At 35.2% G+C, this 20200-nt stretch overlaps 3 protein-coding genes across 3 annotated transcripts; 1 reads left to right on the plus strand and 2 right to left on the minus strand.

Moving 5' to 3' along the window:
- Positions 1 to 829: 829 nt before the first annotated feature.
- Positions 830 to 3178, minus strand: LOC117624802 (protein LHCP TRANSLOCATION DEFECT-like). Its single transcript, XM_034356256.1, has 2 exons — positions 2869 to 3178; positions 830 to 1335 (listed from the first exon to the last, which is right to left on the minus strand). Exons 1-2 carry the CDS (start codon positions 3130 to 3132, stop codon positions 1078 to 1080), a joined length of 522 nt encoding a protein of 173 aa, XP_034212147.1. The 5' UTR covers positions 3133 to 3178; the 3' UTR covers positions 830 to 1077.
- Positions 3179 to 5437: 2259 nt separating this feature from the next.
- Positions 5438 to 8236, minus strand: LOC117623764. The gene is made up of 3 exons (XM_034354734.1): positions 7908 to 8236; positions 6255 to 6874; positions 5438 to 6077 (listed from the first exon to the last, which is right to left on the minus strand). The coding sequence occupies exon 2, from the start codon at positions 6775 to 6777 to the stop codon at positions 6259 to 6261; it is 519 nt and encodes a 172-aa protein (XP_034210625.1). The 5' UTR covers positions 6778 to 6874; positions 7908 to 8236; the 3' UTR covers positions 5438 to 6077; positions 6255 to 6258.
- Positions 5858 to 6678, plus strand: LOC117623765. Its single transcript, XM_034354735.1, has 2 exons — positions 5858 to 6257; positions 6568 to 6678. The coding sequence occupies exons 1-2, from the start codon at positions 5888 to 5890 to the stop codon at positions 6579 to 6581; spliced, it is 384 nt and encodes a 127-aa protein (XP_034210626.1). The 5' UTR covers positions 5858 to 5887; the 3' UTR covers positions 6582 to 6678.
- Positions 8237 to 20200: the final 11964 nt, after the last annotated feature.

Raw genomic sequence — 20200 nt, forward strand, 5'->3', positions numbered from 1 at the left:
GACTTGAGTTCTCTGTACCCAGAAATTTGGTTGGCAATTCGGCTCCTTCTGGTTTTGGTGGCTTTTGTCTAACTTGCTTTCTTGTTGGGTGAGAAGAGGGTTAAGTCGCCATTAATGGTGACTTCTTCAGACCTTCACGTGAGTCAATGTACAATGGTTACTGATCTTTTTAACTTTAGTGTGACTTAAAGGCCTGGATTACCTGACTCTGTGGGCTTTTATAAATTTTTTCCTATCTATCCAAAGCCCATTAAGAAAAATGGTTCCTTTTGTTTTTAAAGAAAAGAAAGAAAAATTGGGCCTAAGCTTTAAAATATATTCCTCTGAGAGATAGACCATTTTTGGTCCATTTACAAAATATGGTACAAACACTTTCTTTTATATATTATTCGGCACCATATGTATTTAACAATGACGGTAGTTGTAATCTGTTTATTGGTGTATACAATCATGCAATTATTCTCATCCCTTTACATGCTATCAAGTATTGTTGCCTCTTTTTTTTTTCCTCTTATATTCAGATCTTCCTCCACTTTCTTACCTTTTCTTGAGTTTTCTTAAAGTTTCTCGATGACCAGGCATGAATGAACTCTATGCTAAGATGGAGTTATCAGTATGATATACTAGATCATAAATGGTGAAAAACCTTGTTCAGCCCAGAATTGAAGTGATAGGTAAAAAGCTCATTGAAGTTCATATAAATATTGGAATGAAAACATAATCAACTATTATCTTTGTCGATACGTACCATGTTTCTTTCTTCTTTCTTTTTTTGTTTCCTTTAGTTTGTAACAATTTCAGTAATCTAGTTTATCTAAAGACAAAGTGATTAAATACTCATATGGTGCATTTCATAATTAGATTAATCTTCTCATAAATAGTTCTGCTGTTCATCAAAGTGACACAGTACCCTGTAGCCTCAAAAATTTACAAAGAGAAAGGAAGACAAAACTAAAAGCAAGGTATAAATTGACAAAGCCTATAGCCATTGATGGGTTAAAGCAGCTGTTGAAAAGATTACATGATGATAAAGTCACTCCCAACACACACACACACAAAAACTACATACCATTGAAATCATGCTTTCTGAACTGAAAAACCAAGAATGAAGTCTTTGATTTCACCACTTGCAGCCCTATCAAGAGCTGTCCGGCCATCGACATCTTTGATAGAGTAACTAGCACCAGCTCGTAAAAGTTCTTCAATTTTTGGCTTGTCACCTTCAGATGCAGCCATCAACAACAAAATGTCTACCGGGTGGATGTTTTGGCTTAAAAGAGCATTCATCTTATCATATGTACCTTCAACAGCAAGCATACCCATGTAGTTGAAATACTGCAATGAAGAAACACATAAGTCGTTAAATGTGGTCATGCTTGAGATGTTTGACCTTATGCAACATATAAGACAGTAAAACGAACGCTTTGTCACCTGCTCTCACCTTGAGCCTGTTCTAGATTTAATAGCAAAAACTGAATAATGCAACGTTACTGTTTAAGAAATAAAAAAGGTTCCCTTGTGAGCATACAATTAAAGACACATGAACTGCAACATGACCATGAAAATGCCTTGTCCTGCAAATTCTCCTCCTACAAAACAGTGCAATGGATGCAGACGCACGGGGCAAAGCTGTATATAGCTTGGTGCTAACATCTAAAAAATGCTTCTATATGCAGGCCAATTCCACCATGTTACCGGTGTGATGTATAGGGACCTCAAGCCTGAGAATTCTGAAAAGGATCATGTTTATGCATCCAATAGATGTTAACACCAAATTCAAAGATTCCCTCTAATTCCATTTTGGCGATTAGATAAATTCAAGTTGTATGACACAAGAGCAAGGTTTTCATTTCTATTAATTTATATGTCAGCAAAAAAAGGGTTTTGCTGTCTGAAGACCCGGTTTCTCAATGCACTTATGCAAATTCCTTCTTGGTGGACAACCAGAACTCAGAAAACTGTGAAGAAAAAGAATTGCATTTTCACATTCCAATATGAAATTGCACAGCATACACCTAGTTAATTTATCTTCACTACAAATTTTCAATTATATATACATGCGCATCTGCCTGTGGACACAAACATTAGAAGCCAACAATCATCCTTCCCTCTTGAATATTTGAACTACACGGACAAAAGAATTCGATGCTTCACCTAATTGTGCCTTTATAACACCCGGAAAAGTACCATTGCTACTGCAGTAAGTTTGGCAAGAACTTTGTTTCTTATATGTTAAATGAAGCTCTTAAGAAGTTAGAATGCATGTTAAAACATTCGTTAAGACTATATCCTTTTGATGAATAAATTTCTTAATCTCTTTTCTTCCTCTGAACTTCATTATTCTAGCTCTTTGCCCAAAAAGAAAAAAAATTATCTAGCTCCCTCTTCTATCTGTACCCCTTCTTATTTATTTATTGCAAGCAAATGTCTCCAAGAATCTAGAAAAATAAATGAAACTTATTTCCAACTTAATTTCGGTAAGAACACATAATTATAATTACCCTTAATTTATGCATTTAAATAATTTTATATGTTCTAAAATGTTTAATGAGTTCTCAATTTCCTCAATATCTTTTATTACTTGATGATAAAGTCATTAATTTAATAATTGATGCAAAATTCACCTCATTATATTTTATAATTAGCTGGAAACAAATATTTTGTTTGAACAATCCTTGTTCTTTATATTTTATACATAATTTACTGTGAAACGCATATCTGCCTAGCCATAAATAAATAGAAAAATGCTTCCCAAACATAGAACAATTTGTGATCATCACCAAAAGTCAGTCACAGTCACCCACATATATACACATATACAATAACATGTAGAGAGAGAGAGAGAGGGAGAGAGAGGGAGTAAAGAACCTGTTCAACATCATCTCTATCAAAATCATCACGGGATTGGCTTCCATAAATACCAGCACCTTCAGCATCTACACCGTTTTTCCCGAATTTAAACCAGCACTTGGCTCTGGACCCGTTGGAGGGTCCAAGCCCCAAGGGCCTGACCCACCCGAGCCTATTTCGGGTACCCACGAACCGGGTGTTGAATTTGGTTGAAGAAGGAAAGGACTTGGAGGTGATGGCAGCAGCAGCAGCAGCAACACCAGTACATGGAATTGAAGCCATTGCTGAGTTTTCAGTTTACTGTCTGTGAACTTCTCAGCTCGATCACTCCTCCTATCCACTCATTTCTAAGTGCACTGGAAATAATAGTCTGTGTCGTCATCTTTTCACGCTTTCCCTACAGAAGCGATCTCAGTCGTTGATTTGAAATGCTTCACAGCCAATCGATGGTGAGTTCGTTGACTTTTATTTGGGCACTCATTATTTGAAGGCCCTAAATTAATCCATTGGATTAATGATAAGGCCCTATGGATAAAATTTTGTCAATTTTATTCTCGATTTATACTAATTAAATTAAATTTTGTCAATTTTATTCTAACTAATCGTAAACTGCCTGAACCAACTCAAATTTGGAAAATTTAACCAGTTCAAATGATTTTGTTTGGTTTTTACACTTGAAAAGTGTTACTTTGGAGTGAATCGAATGAAATGACAAGTAGTTTGGTTTGATTTAGTTTGATCTAATTAGAAACCACCTAAACCAAACTAAATCACATATATTTTAACACTCTTCATTTTTCTATATTAGTATGTTTCATTTCACACATTGATATCAACTATAAATACAAAAAATCTAGGAAACGCTTCAAATTTCACATCATCTCTCTCAAATTTCTCAATCAACAACCGCAAGAAGTTTTCTCAAATATAGTTCAATTGACAGTATGCAATTCCCTTTTATATATGTAAGAGAATACAAAATATTTATTCAATTATGTAGAAAAGGAAAATAACTGAAACAAACCGACGAATAAATCTATGGTTGCAATTATGCTACTACTTTTAGGCCAAATTCGAACTATGAAATTATTATTAGGGCTCGTTTGGGAGTGATTTTAGAGAATTCAATAATCACTTTAAATGATTTTATAGAGAAATACATGGGAGGTGTTTCTCCCTATAATCACTTTTAAATCACTAAAAGTGATTTTTTCGAAAATAAGTGGAATTTGCTTCTTCCCAAAAGCCAAAATCACTCCCAAACGAGTATTTAGTGTAGTTGCGGTTGATATTTGTGACCCGTTCTAACCCATTTTGCTCTGCTCATGACCATAGTCTGAAATATCGATAATATCGAGGAAATATAGAGGATTTTTTGGTTTTTTCGAATCACGGATATTTCGAAACATATCTATGTACATATCGTATAAATATCGACAATATCGACGATAATATCGGAAAATATCGATGTGAAGGAAAAAAAAAAGTTTTAAACAAAAAGGGAAAAAGGGGAGAAAAAAGCACAAAGGGGATATGAACCCCTCCCATTTTACTCCTCCAACACCTTAAACACCATATCACTTATGTTTATGTGATAACATGCTAAAATATTTATATTTATATGGATGATATGTTAACAATTACATGCAAAACTATTTTGGGGATTTATCATTTGATGACTACTCTTCACAATACGCTTACTCTACACATAGAGATGATGAAGATAGTGAAAAATTTGAACCTCGTAGGAACTCTATGTGGTACTAAGTCACTCATGTATCTTACCATGCAATGTATAAAGTGTAAAATATTATAGTAAATCATTATATACAAATGATTACGGTGTATTTAATCTTTTTTCATTAATTATTACATATTTTTTACACTCATAGTGTTTGCCCGCTTACTGTATAATCAACTTAAATTAGTTAAATCCATCATGCAATGCATTTCCTTCTAATTTTTTGTGATAAACTCATAGATAATTGACTAAATCTCCAAAGTTTCAATAAAAATTTCTAAGTTTTTCTTACAATTTCCGTGGTTTTTATTTAATTTTTATCGATATCGATAATATCCCGATATTTCCATTGAAATTTCCATATTTTTGGACTACCGATATTTCCGATATCATCGATATTTTAGACCTTGCTCATGACAAACAGGTTCTTAATTGTTCTGCATGGAAAAAAAAAAAAAAAAAAAAAAAAAAAGGCTCAACTCTATTGCCTTCCAACCTACTTATTTATGAAATATCATCATATAGCAATGCAAAGCTTCGATTGACCCACCTGCAACCTTAATTACATGGTTCTTCATATCATACCAAATTCTGCTAGTAATTTATTTCTATTTATTCTTGCTGATGAGATGTAACAAGAAGTGAGAAAATGAATGCCCTTCTCCTCAAGTCAGGGGAAAAAGAAAGAAATTCACATGGTGTGTATCAAGAAATTCTTCAAAGGTGATGATGTAAATAGAAAAATGAGAGAGGACCAGCAACCCTCAAACTTCGAAAGCTCTCATTGCTCACCATCCTTTTATTTTCCCTTGCCATTCAAGACAAGAAAAGAACTCAACAACTTACTTCAAAAAGCAAATAAAATCCAACACCGTCACTTTTACTGACTGATTTGCAATACAACATAATACATCAAACTAAAATTGTTCCGCAAGATCCGACGGTCATAATGAATCCAATACATAATCCAAGTATGGAAAACTATATTAAATCAGTAAATGAGACCCAAATGGTCAAATTTAAAAATAAAATAAAATAGAGAGAAAGAAGGTGTGGTAGCTTAAGGGATTCTACCTTTTTATCTGTAAGCACATGAATGAGGTGAGTATATAACCAGCCAACCCAACAAATGCTGTTCACTTTAGATAAAGAACACAAAGCAAAGAATCCTTGTGAAATAGCAAAAGGCCAAACACCATATGTCCCAAAAGAAAAGCACATTCCCCACCCAAGACTGAACCCCAAACCACCACTTTTCATCCACAAGCCAACCCCTCCACTCCAACAGAACCAAACATGTCTAAATCCAGCACCATTGCCAACAGAGATGCTGCAAAAATGGCTGCATATGCTCCCGTGGAAATAGGCACCAGAGGCACTGTTGGATCCCTCATAATGAAAGAAATTGAGCACTTCAGCCACCTCGAATTAAGCAGCAGATGTAGCTCACACAAGCCTCAGCCACAATTTAAAGGCATGGTTTCCTCTGGCAGTCATTTGAGACCCGCTTGTGAATCAGTGGTAAAAACACAAAAGAAGAAAAAAAGAGGCACTAGGATCCTACCAAGCATATGTTCTAAGGTGGAAGTTTCAGACAGCAATCGACCAATTGGGATTTCTGTATACAGTTACAGGAATCTAAGATCTGATGTGAAGAAATTACCAGGTTAGACAATGCTCTCAGAGAGCTTTGAGAAGCCCAGCTTCTTCAGTCGATTCGTTATATTGCCAGCCCATGCTCTATCTGAGTTCCCACATTTTAAGTCCACAACTTCAACAATGTTAGGTCCTTTTTTACTAGTTTTCTGCCTACTAGGAGTTCTATCCAGGCCAACATTATCAGAGCTCAATATCGGGATCTGACTAGTCTTTTTAGCATGAGTTTTTGTTTTCTGTGAAATTTCAGGGCGTCTCTGATTAATGTAGTTGCTGGTTCCACTGCTGCTAGCTTCATCACATGATTTTTTTGGTTGTAGCTTTTTCGGAGTAGTAGCACCACAGGGAACAGAAACAGAAGCTGTTTGATGTTTACTTCTGGAAGATGCAGGCGTCGGAGGTGCAACTTTGATGGACTCTAATTCTCTTGTCATTAGGGAACTGACCGTCCCAGTGGTCCCAACCCTGATGGATCCTCCACCACCCTTTATAGCTTCCAGTGTCTGAACCATGTTTGTTCTAGTCTCCATCAAAGGTATGAGCAGACACCTTGTAACAGGAATTTTCTCCAGTGACCAGAATCTTGTTGAGAGAGATGTTACAACCAACTCCGTTCAAAAGCCTTTCCTGCAACAGCATCAGCCAATGCTTTTAGATACAATTGGTGTATATGAACAGCAATGAAGCTTAAATTTCAGATTGTAAGTAGCGTTTCTCAACAAATTTATGGTCAGTCTTAGAAGTATAAATTTATAGATATTTTAAAACCTCATTCAACTGCAAACTTCCTGGTACATAAACCATCCTCCAATAGATAGAGATGATCACGTACTGAAAAAGAAAATGCAGACTAAAAGAAAAGACAATTAGGAAAGTATTATGGCTATGCGTAACATCAGTGGATAAGGCAAGGGTTTGGAGAAGTGTAAGTAAAGTATAAACTGTAAAGTGAAATCACTATTTATGCATTTTCTAGTAATCCCAAAAGGAAAACTGCATTCTAGACGTTAGCTAATCTCATACAGATAGAAATGAAACAAGTTTAAGTCATTTTAGTATCAGCTGTTAAAGAGGGAGATTCAGAAAAACCTCTTCCAACCTCCTAATCTCAAACCACAGAAATTAGCAAAACATGAGGTCTAATGTGTCTCAGAAAAGACCTCTGAAATTATAATTTCATAAACCCATAAAACCAAACCTTCAGATTATGCAGTCAATCTCCCTTCCCTATTTTTCATCTATGTTCAAATTGCACCAGAACATACTTCCAAGTTCAATCAGAGAGGCAAAGCAAAAGCTTCCAAGAAAAAAGAGAACATGGTGCATCTAAACTGAAGAATTCACACTCAGGCAAAACGAAAACTAATTACTTTGTCTAGTCCTTACTATGAATGGCCCAGAAATAAAGATCACTTCAGTCCTTAACAAGCATCAACAAGATGAAGACCTATCAAACCCCAAAATCCCTTCATTAAATGCACAAATTAAGGCATGAACAGTCAAATCCTACAAGCTACCAGAAATGCACTGAGTGATGATCCCCACTATCCATAACTGGACAACTGATAGTCATGACCAAACATTAAGATCCACAATCAAGTAAAAAATAAACACCGATTAGATGAGAAGAAATTAAGAATACCGAGATAAAAATACCTACCCACAACCGAGGGAGTGAAGCTAAGCTGACAGAAAATCCGAACCCAACAAAGAAAGAATCAATTGAGATTATCAATTAGACCCACGTGAGAGAAACTGCTGAAAGTAAGAAATCTCAGAGCTTCTTGGAGTTATATTCAACAGAAGGATCATAATGCTATCTTTAAGAAACATATCGAATCTCACTTCAAGGCAATTTTTCTGTTTTTATTTTAAGCGAGTCAGAGTCAGACAGTCAACGGAAATGCCAACCAGTAAATTTGATACAAATGATTGGTATGAATAAAGGGTTTTTCTTTAGATTTGCAGGTTTACCGCATTTTACCTCCTGGGTTTCGTGTCTGGGTGCATTAAGAATGGACAACGACGGTTTAATTTCCTTATGAAAAATACTTTTCTCCTTATCAGATAAGCATGAGCTTTTATACTCTTATAAATAGCAGTGTAACATACGTGTAAAAGTTTTTCTTTTGTGTTTTTGATAAATTATTTTTGCATATATGTCAAACTATAATTCACATAAAAGAGAAATTTTTTTTTTTATAAGTAAGGAGGCAAGTAGTATCATTTTCTTATAGAGCAAGGTTTGGTTCCTTAAAATTAAGGAGAGCTACTCCTCACAACCAATGGAGTTTTGACACTTGTTAAATTCAAGCGAACAATATTGACAAAGTTTCAACAAAAAAGAAAAAGAATATTAAAAAAAATTTAATATGTGTCAAAACCACATTGGTTGTAAGGAGAAGTTCCTCCATAATTTTAAGGAGCCAAGCTTTTTCATTTCTGATATTACACTTCACGTTGTATTTGGATTATGGAAATAAACTTGAATTTTCACAAAAGTCAGAATTTCTGAATTTTGGTTTTTGTCAACAGAATTTCTAAATTGACATAAACCAATTCTCATGTTTTGATAAATAAAAAACAAATAAATCTAGAAATTCCATGTGGAAAAAGAACATGGAATTTGGAGGTCATAAATCTCAATTTTCAATTCTATCTAAATAGTTGTCATTTATAAAATTCTAAGATGATAAAAGTTAAATTCCGTTTTTAAATCCGTTGGCCAAACAAGAAATTTTACAAATTCTATAACATTAATTTCCGTCATTTTAAATTCCATCATTTATGAATTCCTTAATACTTTTAAATTTCTTCATCCAAACACGTAGTGCTTTTAAATTTCCTCATTCAAAGATTTTGATCACATAAATTTAAATTATCCATCAATTTAAATGTCTTATTTCTTGTTGTGTATTTTGGATAAGGGGATTTGTGGGGTGGATTTGAATTTGTTGGCCCCAAAGTCACAGTGTTTGGCTCTAACTTAACTGCATGGATTTGAATTTGACCCAATTCCATCCAAAATTGTAAAAGTTTAAACTATGAGATTTCAAGTATCATTACTTGTATGTTTACTTTTGGGGAAAGAGTATTGGAATGATTACAATTCCTGCTTTTCATGTGTTTACTAACATATGGGTATTGAAATTATTTCAATTATTGACTTCCACTGCGTTTACGTAAGGAATCATAAATTATGTGGGTTCCATCTTAAAATTTGTAATCGAATACCCTCAAAATCGAGAATGGGATCAACTATGGGGGAGTAGTTGATTTGATTCCAATATTGATAAGTGAATTATTTTCTATATTTTTATACCTTTTATATTTGGTTTTTGTTGGGAAAGTTAATTAAAGAGCGCATTATTACTTTACTTTTCTTATTTTTAGCTATTTTGCGCTCTTGGAAGGGTTTCGACAAAAAAATTGACTTTTCGAATGAATTTTAGCGCAAGACCAATTGGATAAGAAAGCTAAGATATTGAAGATTATGGTATCAAATTTTCATAACTTTCTAGACATTGAAGATTATGATATCAAATTTTCATAACTTTCTACCAAGTCAATTGGTCCAGACTTGTAAGTCAAGACAACCTAAGTTGAAATACCATCAGAACTGCACTGCTATGGAAGATTGAAGAGTTGAAGAGGTTTCCGATTTTTCCTAGTGTCATGTGATATATGCTTGGAAAGCTTAGAGATCGAGTTACATTTATAATATTGTTCCAGGATTTTATAAGAAGTGGAATGACCCTAAAACGTGCGTACAAGTGGCTGGTGTGTTTTCTAGTCAAAGAAGGATTCTTTCCTAGTTTGTTGTCTTAATTGTTTAGGATTTTGTTTTGTTTTAGGAGAGTTTTTCTAGACATTTTAAGAGCAGGGTTCAGATGTTTTACATTATATAAGGCCTAAAGGAATTATTGAATTCTAGTTATATTTAGCCACAAAGATAAGGTTACAAGTGACCTTTAGACAATGGAAGCTTTAAATTTAATCTTTGAGCTTTAACATAACTAACCCCAAACACCTTGAGACTTGGTTTAGATTGTTCCACTCCTAGACATTCTAGACTAAGAGAAAGAGAGTATAAATTTTACTCTTAAAGCACTACTCAAGGTTGACATCCTTTGAGTTGATCACCTTACTGAAGACCTTCTAGATTCACCAAATCACCAATATAGGTAATCTCTAACTTTACCACACCAAGGAAGATGGAGGATATGATGCAACCTAGGAAGGAAGGATGCTAGTGTTCACTTCTTAGGGTGGCCGGTTTTGGCTAGGTGGGTAGAGCTTGATGGTGTTCTAACTCTTCTTTTGAAACTAGCTCAAATACCCTAACTTTTCTCAAGAGACAAAGTTCACTTAAATAGACAAACAGGGATGAGACCAAAGTCTCCCATTGGTAAAACCAACCATATGGTATTACTTGGGCTTCTGGGGTTCAAGTGGTCATCATACTATGCTTACATAACTCAATTAGCCCATGGGGTCCAAGTCCAAAGGCCCTTGAACCCAATTTCATAGTTTATGCCCAAGTTACCCTTCTTCCTGCATTCTATTAATTAATTATGTCTTTATTAAATTAATAAGTCTATGCACATCATATTTATTTCCTTACCTCTAACCTTATCGGTGTGTTATTCATTAGGTTCTAATCGGGGAGGTAGTGGGTGATCCAAAACTCTTTATTGATTAATTGTGAATTAAAACTCCCTTTCAATTCTCCCTTTATGAGAATTAGATTATATCTTGTTCTCAGGGCTTCCACAAACAACGAGTGACGTCTAGCAATATGTCACGATTGCCTAAGCTAATATAGAATGGGGTTGTGAACCTATTCAGTTGAAATTACCGTGCAATACGGTTCTTCTCTTAATCAATGCTCTTCATCATGTTAATTGGGGTATGGAATTTACCTCAAGCCCTTAGCATGATTTACAGTCTCATGTGATTCATTAGAGCATGATCACAATCTCTATTATTGACCTAGCTTGTTGCTTTGGCCAAAGACTTATGAGTCACATCTTCTGAGCATTCTCCCTTTTTACTGAAGGTAGAGATCCCTTATTGTATACTCACATGTCTCAATGAATTAATATGAACCCTAGTCATATATTTGGGTTATGCCTAGAGGAACACAGCTTTTCAACATGACTAAGTGCCCATGACGCCTCCATGAGACAACTCGTGGTGCCTCAGGTCAAGGATTAATTTGCACTATTCGAACTTGAGAGGTCCTGACTGACATGTAGATAAAACTTCCATTCAAGTTCTCCCTGTTGATCGCGTTCAATGAACTCATTCTCTATTGAACACTCATACACTTAGCTTAGTGTCTCTACACGAATGACTCGAGATCAATCATCTTTTTGATTGTAACGACCCGGTCCTAAATAAATGTTTAATTATTAATTAAACATGATAAAATACCATTTTGCCCATAGAATATTTCATTACGTTTAAAGTTGACTTTTTGACCGAGAAGGAATTTGGGAATTTCGACTATATTGTTACATAGAGCACAACGAGATGAGTCCGTAGACACGTGGTGGGCTCGAATCGGAGTTGTAACAAGAGAGATACGACCAAAATACCCTCAATGGCATAATCGTAATTTTAGCGAAAAGGGTTTGATAAAATCATATTCTCTCTCTCTCTCTCTCTCTCTCCATCTGTGCACGTGACCCCTCCCCCAACACTGTTCATCTGAACAGATTTTGCCACCTAAGCCAGGGCCGGTCCCAAATGACCGGCCAACTCTCCTCTCTCCATTTTGCCCCTTCGCCGCCACCAGTTGCCGACGCCGGAAAATGCCGAAAAACTAGCAATTTTAACCCAAAACTTCACGGCGTCATTTCGGCGGTTTCCGGCCACCATTTCCGGCATGTAAGGTATGATTTTTCACCTATTTTTCGTGTTCTAGCTGATGGTTGTGTAGGATTTTATAAATTTCTAGCGTTGATAGTTTGATTTTAGATCCAAAGTTTGTTCGGATTTCGAGATGAAATTACGGCCATTTTTCTGGGTAGGTCCAAGAACAAAAGTGGCTCCAATTGATGTCTTAAACCTAGGATAGGAAGCTTGGCCCGTGATTTTGAGATTTTTCGGTGAGCGTTATCGCTTTGGACACCCACGCGCTGCCCGCAAGTGTGGCAGCTCGTGGGACACTTTTTGGCCAGTCTTAGAGTCCTATAATAATCCTTGTGCAGTCCCGAGAATGACGGTATGTTCAGATATGATTTTGGGTATCGTTTGATTGTCAATCAGATATCGCTTTATCGTCGATTGGATATCGCATATTAGGCGTTATCCGGGTTTGACATGTTTGGACCGTTGGATCAACCCCATTTTTAATTATATGTTAATCTAGGCATTTTTATGATCGTGTAGGAATTCACGGATTGTGAATCAGAGCCCCGGATGTTCCGATTTAATAACTTAAACTTTATGTTTTACAATAACCGTCTGATTGCGAGCAATCCGACAGTCTGATCCGGACCAAACTTGTAGGACATGTATCCTAAACCTTGTAGAACCTATAGAAATTTTCGAATCAGAATTTGGAGGTCGTGGGCCCCATGGGCCCGTTTGACCAAGTTGGGGTTGTTGGACCCCTCGGTTGACCGTGAGTCTTCCGAGGCAGTTTCACCTTTCGGAAGGTATTCGGATAACCTTTTTATCGAGTCTAAATTGTTATTTGAGGTTAAATTGAAAATTGATTCGATTTATGATTTTCCTTAAATGTTGTTACTTACCATTAATTAATATTATTTGATTATAAATAAAGTATAATGTTCTAGTTGTGTGATACAGTATTTTATGAAATTTATGTTCATATGCATGATCTTTGGTCTAAAAATAATATTATTTTCCTGATTAAATTACGTTGCAGTCTACTATAGACTGGTATCACTAAATTAAGAATACCTCTATTATTAGTTTAGATAGTTGAGAGTATGTCAGTTTGAAGTGCTATACGCACTACCCTATGTATCATCTTGTGATTTTGAGGTCTCACCTGGCTTAAGATTTTCCATCGTTGAGACAGACCCCATACGTGGCGTTGAAATTTCTTGCGTATGGGGAGATTATGTGATTGTCAAGTCACCCGTGTCGTAGTATTTTCTGGCTGGATGACAGACTCCGTACGTGGCTTTGGAATTTCCGGCGTATGGGGAGATGATATGATTGTTAGGTCACACGTGGCATAGGATCTTCCAGTGTGATGACAGACCCTATACGTGGCGTTGAAATTTTCGGCGTATGGGGAGATTATGTGATTATTAGGTCTCGCGTGGTGTAGGATTTTCCTACGTTGAGACATACCTCATACGTGGCGTTGGAATTTCCGGCATATGGGGAGATGATATGATTGTTAGGTCACACGTGACGTAGGATTTTCCAGCGTGATGACAGACCCCATACGTGGCGTCGGAATTTCCGGTGTATGAGGAGATTATGTGATTATTAGGGAGATTAGAATCAGGATTTTGTGAAAAGAACTACGTGTGACTTGATCCCTCAGTAAGGGTACGGAGGCAGCCTAGGGTAGCACCTAGGTGTAGCCGCGGGTTAAAATTTACTTGGGTGGTTTTATTGAGATTGGTTCCGACCTTGTCGTTGGTCCTGAAATTTAGGTGAAAACGAGATGTGAATGGCTTAGAAGGTTAAAACCTCGCATGTTGGATATTTGAAAAGTTATTTTATATTGTTTATAGTGGGCATTCGTAAAGTCTGAATTCATTATTGGCATTGTTTAGAGTTTGTTGGTGGTTTCGATTCAGATTATTTGAAGGCCGGAGGCTGTTTATGTGAATTGCATGTTGTGGATATTAAATGTGTTTTATGCATGTTGTAATTTTTGGGATTGTTCAAATTACAGGGGAGACTCTGCCGAATAAAACACATTTAATATCCACAACAGGCAGCACGCACAATAAAACTTCATGCAATTCACATAAAAGGCCTCCGGCCTTCAAATAATCCGAATCGAAACCACCAACAAACTCTAACAATTTTGCAGAGAAACATGAGCAATGAGACTCTGAGATGGGACATATTCATCGTCTTATGGGATTGAATGTTTGGAGAAGTGCGATACATTTTGATACGGTTCTGGACTCCACTTTATGTGCCTAACTGCTCATTGGGAGAAACATGAGGGTAGGATGGGTTCCTAAAGATATTGAAGCATACAAATGTCTCAAGCATTGATCATGTCCATCTTTTGAGGTTCAATAGACGATCTAACCCTAATAATTCAAATCCCTAAATAGCCTTAAATAGTACATCAATCAAATCTATAATAGCCAATTAATGATGAGCGATGAGTAGGTCAAAATACGGATACACCAAGTAATGTAAGTCAAAATACTTCAACCCTACTTTCTATCATATGCACATCAATTCATATATTTCCTTATATTTTGCGGAGAAACATAAGCGATGAGACTCTCATCTTGGATATACTCATCTTCTTATGAGATAGAATGTTCAGAGAGATGCGACACATATTGATAAGGTTCTTGATGATTCCACTTCTTGTACCTCACTAGTTTTTGCAATACGACCACAAAGAATTTTGGAGAGCCCAAAATTCATAGGGAGAAACTTGGGAAAGAATGGGTTCTTAAGGATACTGAAGCATGCATGGCATTGTTGATGTCCATCTTTTGAGGTTCAATAGATTATCTAACCCTTATAATTCAAATCCCTAAATAGCCTTTAAATAGTACGTCAATCAAATCCATAATAGCCAATTAACGATAAGTCGGTCCTACACAAGAGGTCTCATATGAACAATCTAATGATTAGATTTACAGTATTTGTGAATGTAGATTAAGCAATTATTCATTATCTATGTGCTTTTTTATCTGATTCAATCTGATAATTAGATGTAGACAATTCGTAAATTTGTATATTGTAGATTGAGCAACTATTCAGTATCTCTATACTTTCTAATCTATCAATCTATTGATTAGATCTAACGACTATTTAAGGCTTTATTTTCTGTTCTAAATCATAACCCAATTTGAATTACAGAGGTTCAAAACTTGGAGCTCTCATTGGGAGCACGTGATATTTTTGAACTTTAGGCCAATAATGGGTCCCATCAATGACCAGGGTGATACAGATAAGCATATTACTTACCCATTTTCTTGTTTTCTTATAATCCTAAATACATAACATTATTTTAACTATATTTCATTGAAACAAATACTATATTGGCGTTGAGCCTTCTCAACCACAACATGTGTTAAGGCCTTGTATAGTTCTCAAACATGAACATAGATTATCCTATCATCTCAGAGCATAATAATCCATCTTGGTCGTATTGGTACTAAGAACACAACCTATTATCCATGGAAGCCTGTAAAACTGTTGTGGAAGAGAAAGATTGGCCATATTATATAGAAACACCAAGAAATATAAGTCAAAATACTTCAACACTACCTTGTATCTTATACACGTCAATTCATACATTACTTATTTTTCTTTTTTTAATATTTTTCTGTGAAACATGAGCGATGAGACTCTCATATTGGACATACTCATCTTCTTATGAGATAGAATGTTCAGAGAGGTGCAATACATGTTGATAAGGTTCTTGATTCTACTTCAAGTGCCTCACTAATTATGGAAAAACATACGGCCACAAAGAATTCTGGAGAGTCCCAAATTCAAATGGAGAAACTCTACTGAAGCATGCATGGTATTTTTGATGTCCATATTTTGAGGTTCAATAGATTATCTAACCCTCATAATTGAAATCCCTAAATAGCCTTAAATAATACATTAATCCATATTAGCTAGTTAGCGATGAGTAGGTCCCACAAGAGAGGTATCATATGATCAATCTAATGATTAGATTTACAATATTCTTGAATGTAGATTAAGCAATTATTCATTATCTATGTGCTTTTTGATATGATTCAATGATAATTAGATTTAGGCTATTCGTAAATTTGTATATTGTAAATGGAGAAATTATTTATTATCTCTATACTTTTTAATCTATCAATCTATTGATTAGATCTAATGACTACTTAAGGCTTTATTTTCTGTATTAAATTATAACCCAATTTGAATTACGGAGGTTCAAAACTTGGAGCTCTCATTGGGCAGCACAAGATATTTTGAACTTTAGGCCCATAATAGGTCTCGTCCATGACCATGGTGATACGGGTAAGCATATTACTTATTCATTTTCTTCTTTTCTTCTTCTCCTAAATACATATAATTATTTTAACTATATTTCATTGAAACAAATATTATATTGGGGTTGAGCCTTCTCAGCCACAACATGTGTTGAGGCCTTGTATAGTTCTCACCCATGAACATAGATTATCCTATCACCTCATAGCATGTTAAACCATCCAGGTCATATTGGTAATAAGAACACAACCTATTATACATGGAAGCCTGTAGAACTGTTATAGAAAAGGCCTATTTGGAGAAAGATTGGCCATATTATACGGAAACACCAAGAAATGTAAGTCCAGATACTTCAATACTACTTTGTATCTTATGCACGTCAATTCATACATTTTTTTTTCCTTTCTATTTTAGTATTTTTCAGGGAAACATGAGCAATGAGACTCTCATATTGGACATACTCATTTCTTATGAGAAAAAATGTTCAGAGTGGTGCGATACATGTTGATAAGGTTCTTGAATCCACTTCATGTGCCTCACTAGTTATTGGAAAACATACAACCACAAAGAATGTTGGAGAGTTCAAAATTCAAATGGAGAAACTTGGAGAGAGAATGGGTTCTTAAGGACACTAAAGCATGCATGGCATTGTTGATGTCCATCTTTTGAGGTTCAATAAATTATCTAACCCTCATAATTGAAATCCCTAAATTGCCTTAAATAATACATTAATAAAATCCATAATAGCCAGTTAGCGATGAGTAGGTCTCACATGAGAAGTCTTATCTGATCAATCTAATGATTAGATTTACAATATTCTTGAATGTAGATTAAGCAATTATTCATTATCTATGTGCTTTTTGATTTGATTCAATCTGATAATTAGATTTGGAATGTTCGTAAATTTGTATATTGTATATTGAGCAATTATTTATCATCTCTATACTTTCTAATCTATCAATCTATTGATTAGATCTAACGACTATTTTAAGGCTTTATTTTCTGTATTAAATCATGACCCAATTTGAATTATAGAGGTTCAAAACTTGGAGCTCTCATTGGGCAGCATGAGATATTTTGAACTTTAGGCCCATAATGGGTCTCGTCCGTGACCAAGGTGACACAGGTGAGCATATTACTTACTCATTTTCTTCTTTTATTCTTCTCCTAAATACATATCATTATTTTAACTATATTTCTTTAAAACATATACTATATTGGGTTTGAGCCTTCTCAGCCATAACATGTGTTGAGGCCTTGTATAGTTCTCACACATGAACATAGATTATCCTATCACCTCAGAGCATGATAACCACCCATCTTGGTCATATTGGTAATAAGAACACAACCTATAATCCATGGAAACCTGTAGAACTGTTATGGAAAAAAGGCCTATTTGGAGAAAGATTGGCCATATTATATGGAAACACCAAGAAATGTAAGTCAAATACTTCAACAATACTTTGTATGTTATGCACATAAATTCATTCATTTCTTCTTCTTCTTTTTTTAATTTTTTTTATAGTATTTTTCAGTGAAACATGAGCGATGAGACTCTCATATTGGACATACTCAACTTCTTATGAGATAGAATGTTCAGAGAGGTGCAATACATGTCGATAAGGTTCTTGATTCCACTTCATGTGCCTCATTAGTTATGGAAAAACAAACAACCACAAAGAATTTTGGAGAGTCCGAAATTCAAATGGAGAAACTTTGAGAGAGAATGGGTTCTTAAGGATACTGAAGCATGCATGACATTGTTGATGTCCATATTTTGATGTTCAATAGATTACCTAACCCTCCTAATTCAAATCCCTAAATAGCCTTAAATAGTACGTTAATCAAATCCATAATAGCCAGTTAGCGATGAGTAGGTCTCACATGAGAGGTCTCATCTTATTAATCTAATGATTAGATTTACAATATACAGAGGTTCAAAACTTGGAGCTCTCATCGGGCAGTACAGGATATTTTGGAATTTAGTCCCATAATGGGTCCCATCAGTGACCAGGGTGATACATGTAAGTACAGTACTTACCCATTTTCGTCTTTTGTTTTTATCCTAAATATAGATCATTATTTTAACTATATTTCATTGAAACAAATACTATATTGGGGTTGAGCCTTCTCAGCCACAATATGTGTTGACACCTTGTATAGATCTCACACATGAACATAGATTATCCTATCACCGATCTCACACATGAACATAGATTATCCTATCACCTCAGAGCATGATAACCCGTCTTGGTCATATTGGTAATAAGAACACAACCTATTATCCATAGAAGCCTGTAGAACTGTTGTGGAAAAAAGGGCCTATTTGGGGAAAGATTGGCCATATAATACGGAAACACCAAGAAATGTAGGTCAAAAACTTCAACACTACTTTTTATCTTATGCACGTCAATTCATACATTTCTTTTTTCTTTCTTTTTTTAGTTTTTTCTATGAAACATGAACGATGAGATTCTCATATTGGACATACTCATCTTCTTATGAGATAGACTGTTCAGAGAGGTGCAATACATGTTGAAAAGGTTCTTGATTCCACTTCATGTGCCTCACTAGTTATGAAAAAACATACGACCACAAAGAATTTTGGAGAGTCCAAAATTCAAATGGAGAAACTTGGGGAGATTGTAGATTTGTAGATTGTAGATTGAGCAATTACTGATTATCTCAATGCTTTCTGATTTATCAATATCTATTGATCAAATTTAACGACTATTTTTGTGTGTATGTGTGAGAAACATTCTCCCCTCTATTAAGACTATTTCTTGCACTATATATATATATAACGACTACTTAAGGCTTCGTTTTCAGTATTAAATCCTAACCCAATTTGAATTACAAGGGTTCAAAACATGGAGCTCTAATTGGGTAGCACGATAGATTTTGGACCTTACACCCATAATAGGTCTCGTTCGTGACCAGAAAGATACACGTAAAATATTATTTACCTTCTTTTTTTTTTCTCTTCTTATCTTGCATACATATTATTATTTTAACAATATTTCATTGAAACAAATACTATATCGATGTTGTGTGTTGTGGCTTTGTATAGGTCTCACACAGGGCAAAGATTATCCTATCACCTAAGAGCATGATAACTCGCCCAGGTCGTATTGGTAAGAGGGACAAAACCTATTGTTCATGAAAGGCTCTAGAACTGATGTGGAAAAAAAGGGTTTATTTGGAGAATAGCTAGGTTCATGTCAAGATCAATGAGAAGTAAACGACAGAAATACCTAGGTTGATAACACAGTCGCCTAACACTATGTTAGGATCGAAATATGATTTATAAATTACATGTTATAGTTTATTTGCAAGGATTTCAATCACACCTAATATTGACATTCTTTGGGTTTCTTGGCCTATCTCTAGGGGGTTACTAGAGGACGATACTACAAGGCATCCTCTCTTCCATGGTTGAGTGGCATGTTGAATTGGGTCAACATACCCGACTTAATATGTGTTTGAGCCTAGTTGGCCGAAAAGAAGAAAACAATATATAATGGATATAGGTCGTCGACTGGTATGTTGGTCAATATGATTCAATGCTGGAGAAAAAGCCATGTTAGATGGAGCTCTCCTGTCTCCTATAAGGCTGCATCAATGCTAGCTTTATCATGTCTGGGTTGTTAGATGCGTAGCATCATCACGAAATGGATGCCTTAGATCGTGCTACATATTGTCTTTTCTAACATTTAATTTTAAATATATATGTGTGTGTATGTGTGTGTGTAAAAAATATTATTAAAAAATTTGACTTTATTAAACATCCAC

The sequence above is a fragment of the Prunus dulcis genome, chromosome 4 (genome assembly GCF_902201215.1).
Source record: "Prunus dulcis chromosome 4, ALMONDv2, whole genome shotgun sequence".
Lineage (NCBI taxonomy): Eukaryota > Viridiplantae > Streptophyta > Magnoliopsida > Rosales > Rosaceae > Prunus > Prunus dulcis.

What these genes read in the sequence shown, in the direction of transcription:
- LOC117624802 (XM_034356256.1), bottom strand. Translation starts at nt 3,132, where the DNA reads ATGGCTTCAATTCCATGTACTGGTGTTGCTGCTGCTGCTGCTGCCATC. An exon ending in ATAGAGATGATGTTGAACAG is followed by an intron (nt 1,336 to 2,868) that starts GTTCTTTACTCC and finishes TCTTCATTGCAG; the next exon opens with TATTTCAACTACATGGGTAT.
- LOC117623765 (XM_034354735.1), top strand. Translation starts at nt 5,888, where the DNA reads ATGTCTAAATCCAGCACCATTGCCAACAGAGATGCTGCAAAAATGGCT.
- LOC117623764 (XM_034354734.1), bottom strand. Translation starts at nt 6,777, where the DNA reads ATGGAGACTAGAACAAACATGGTTCAGACACTGGAAGCTATAAAGGGT.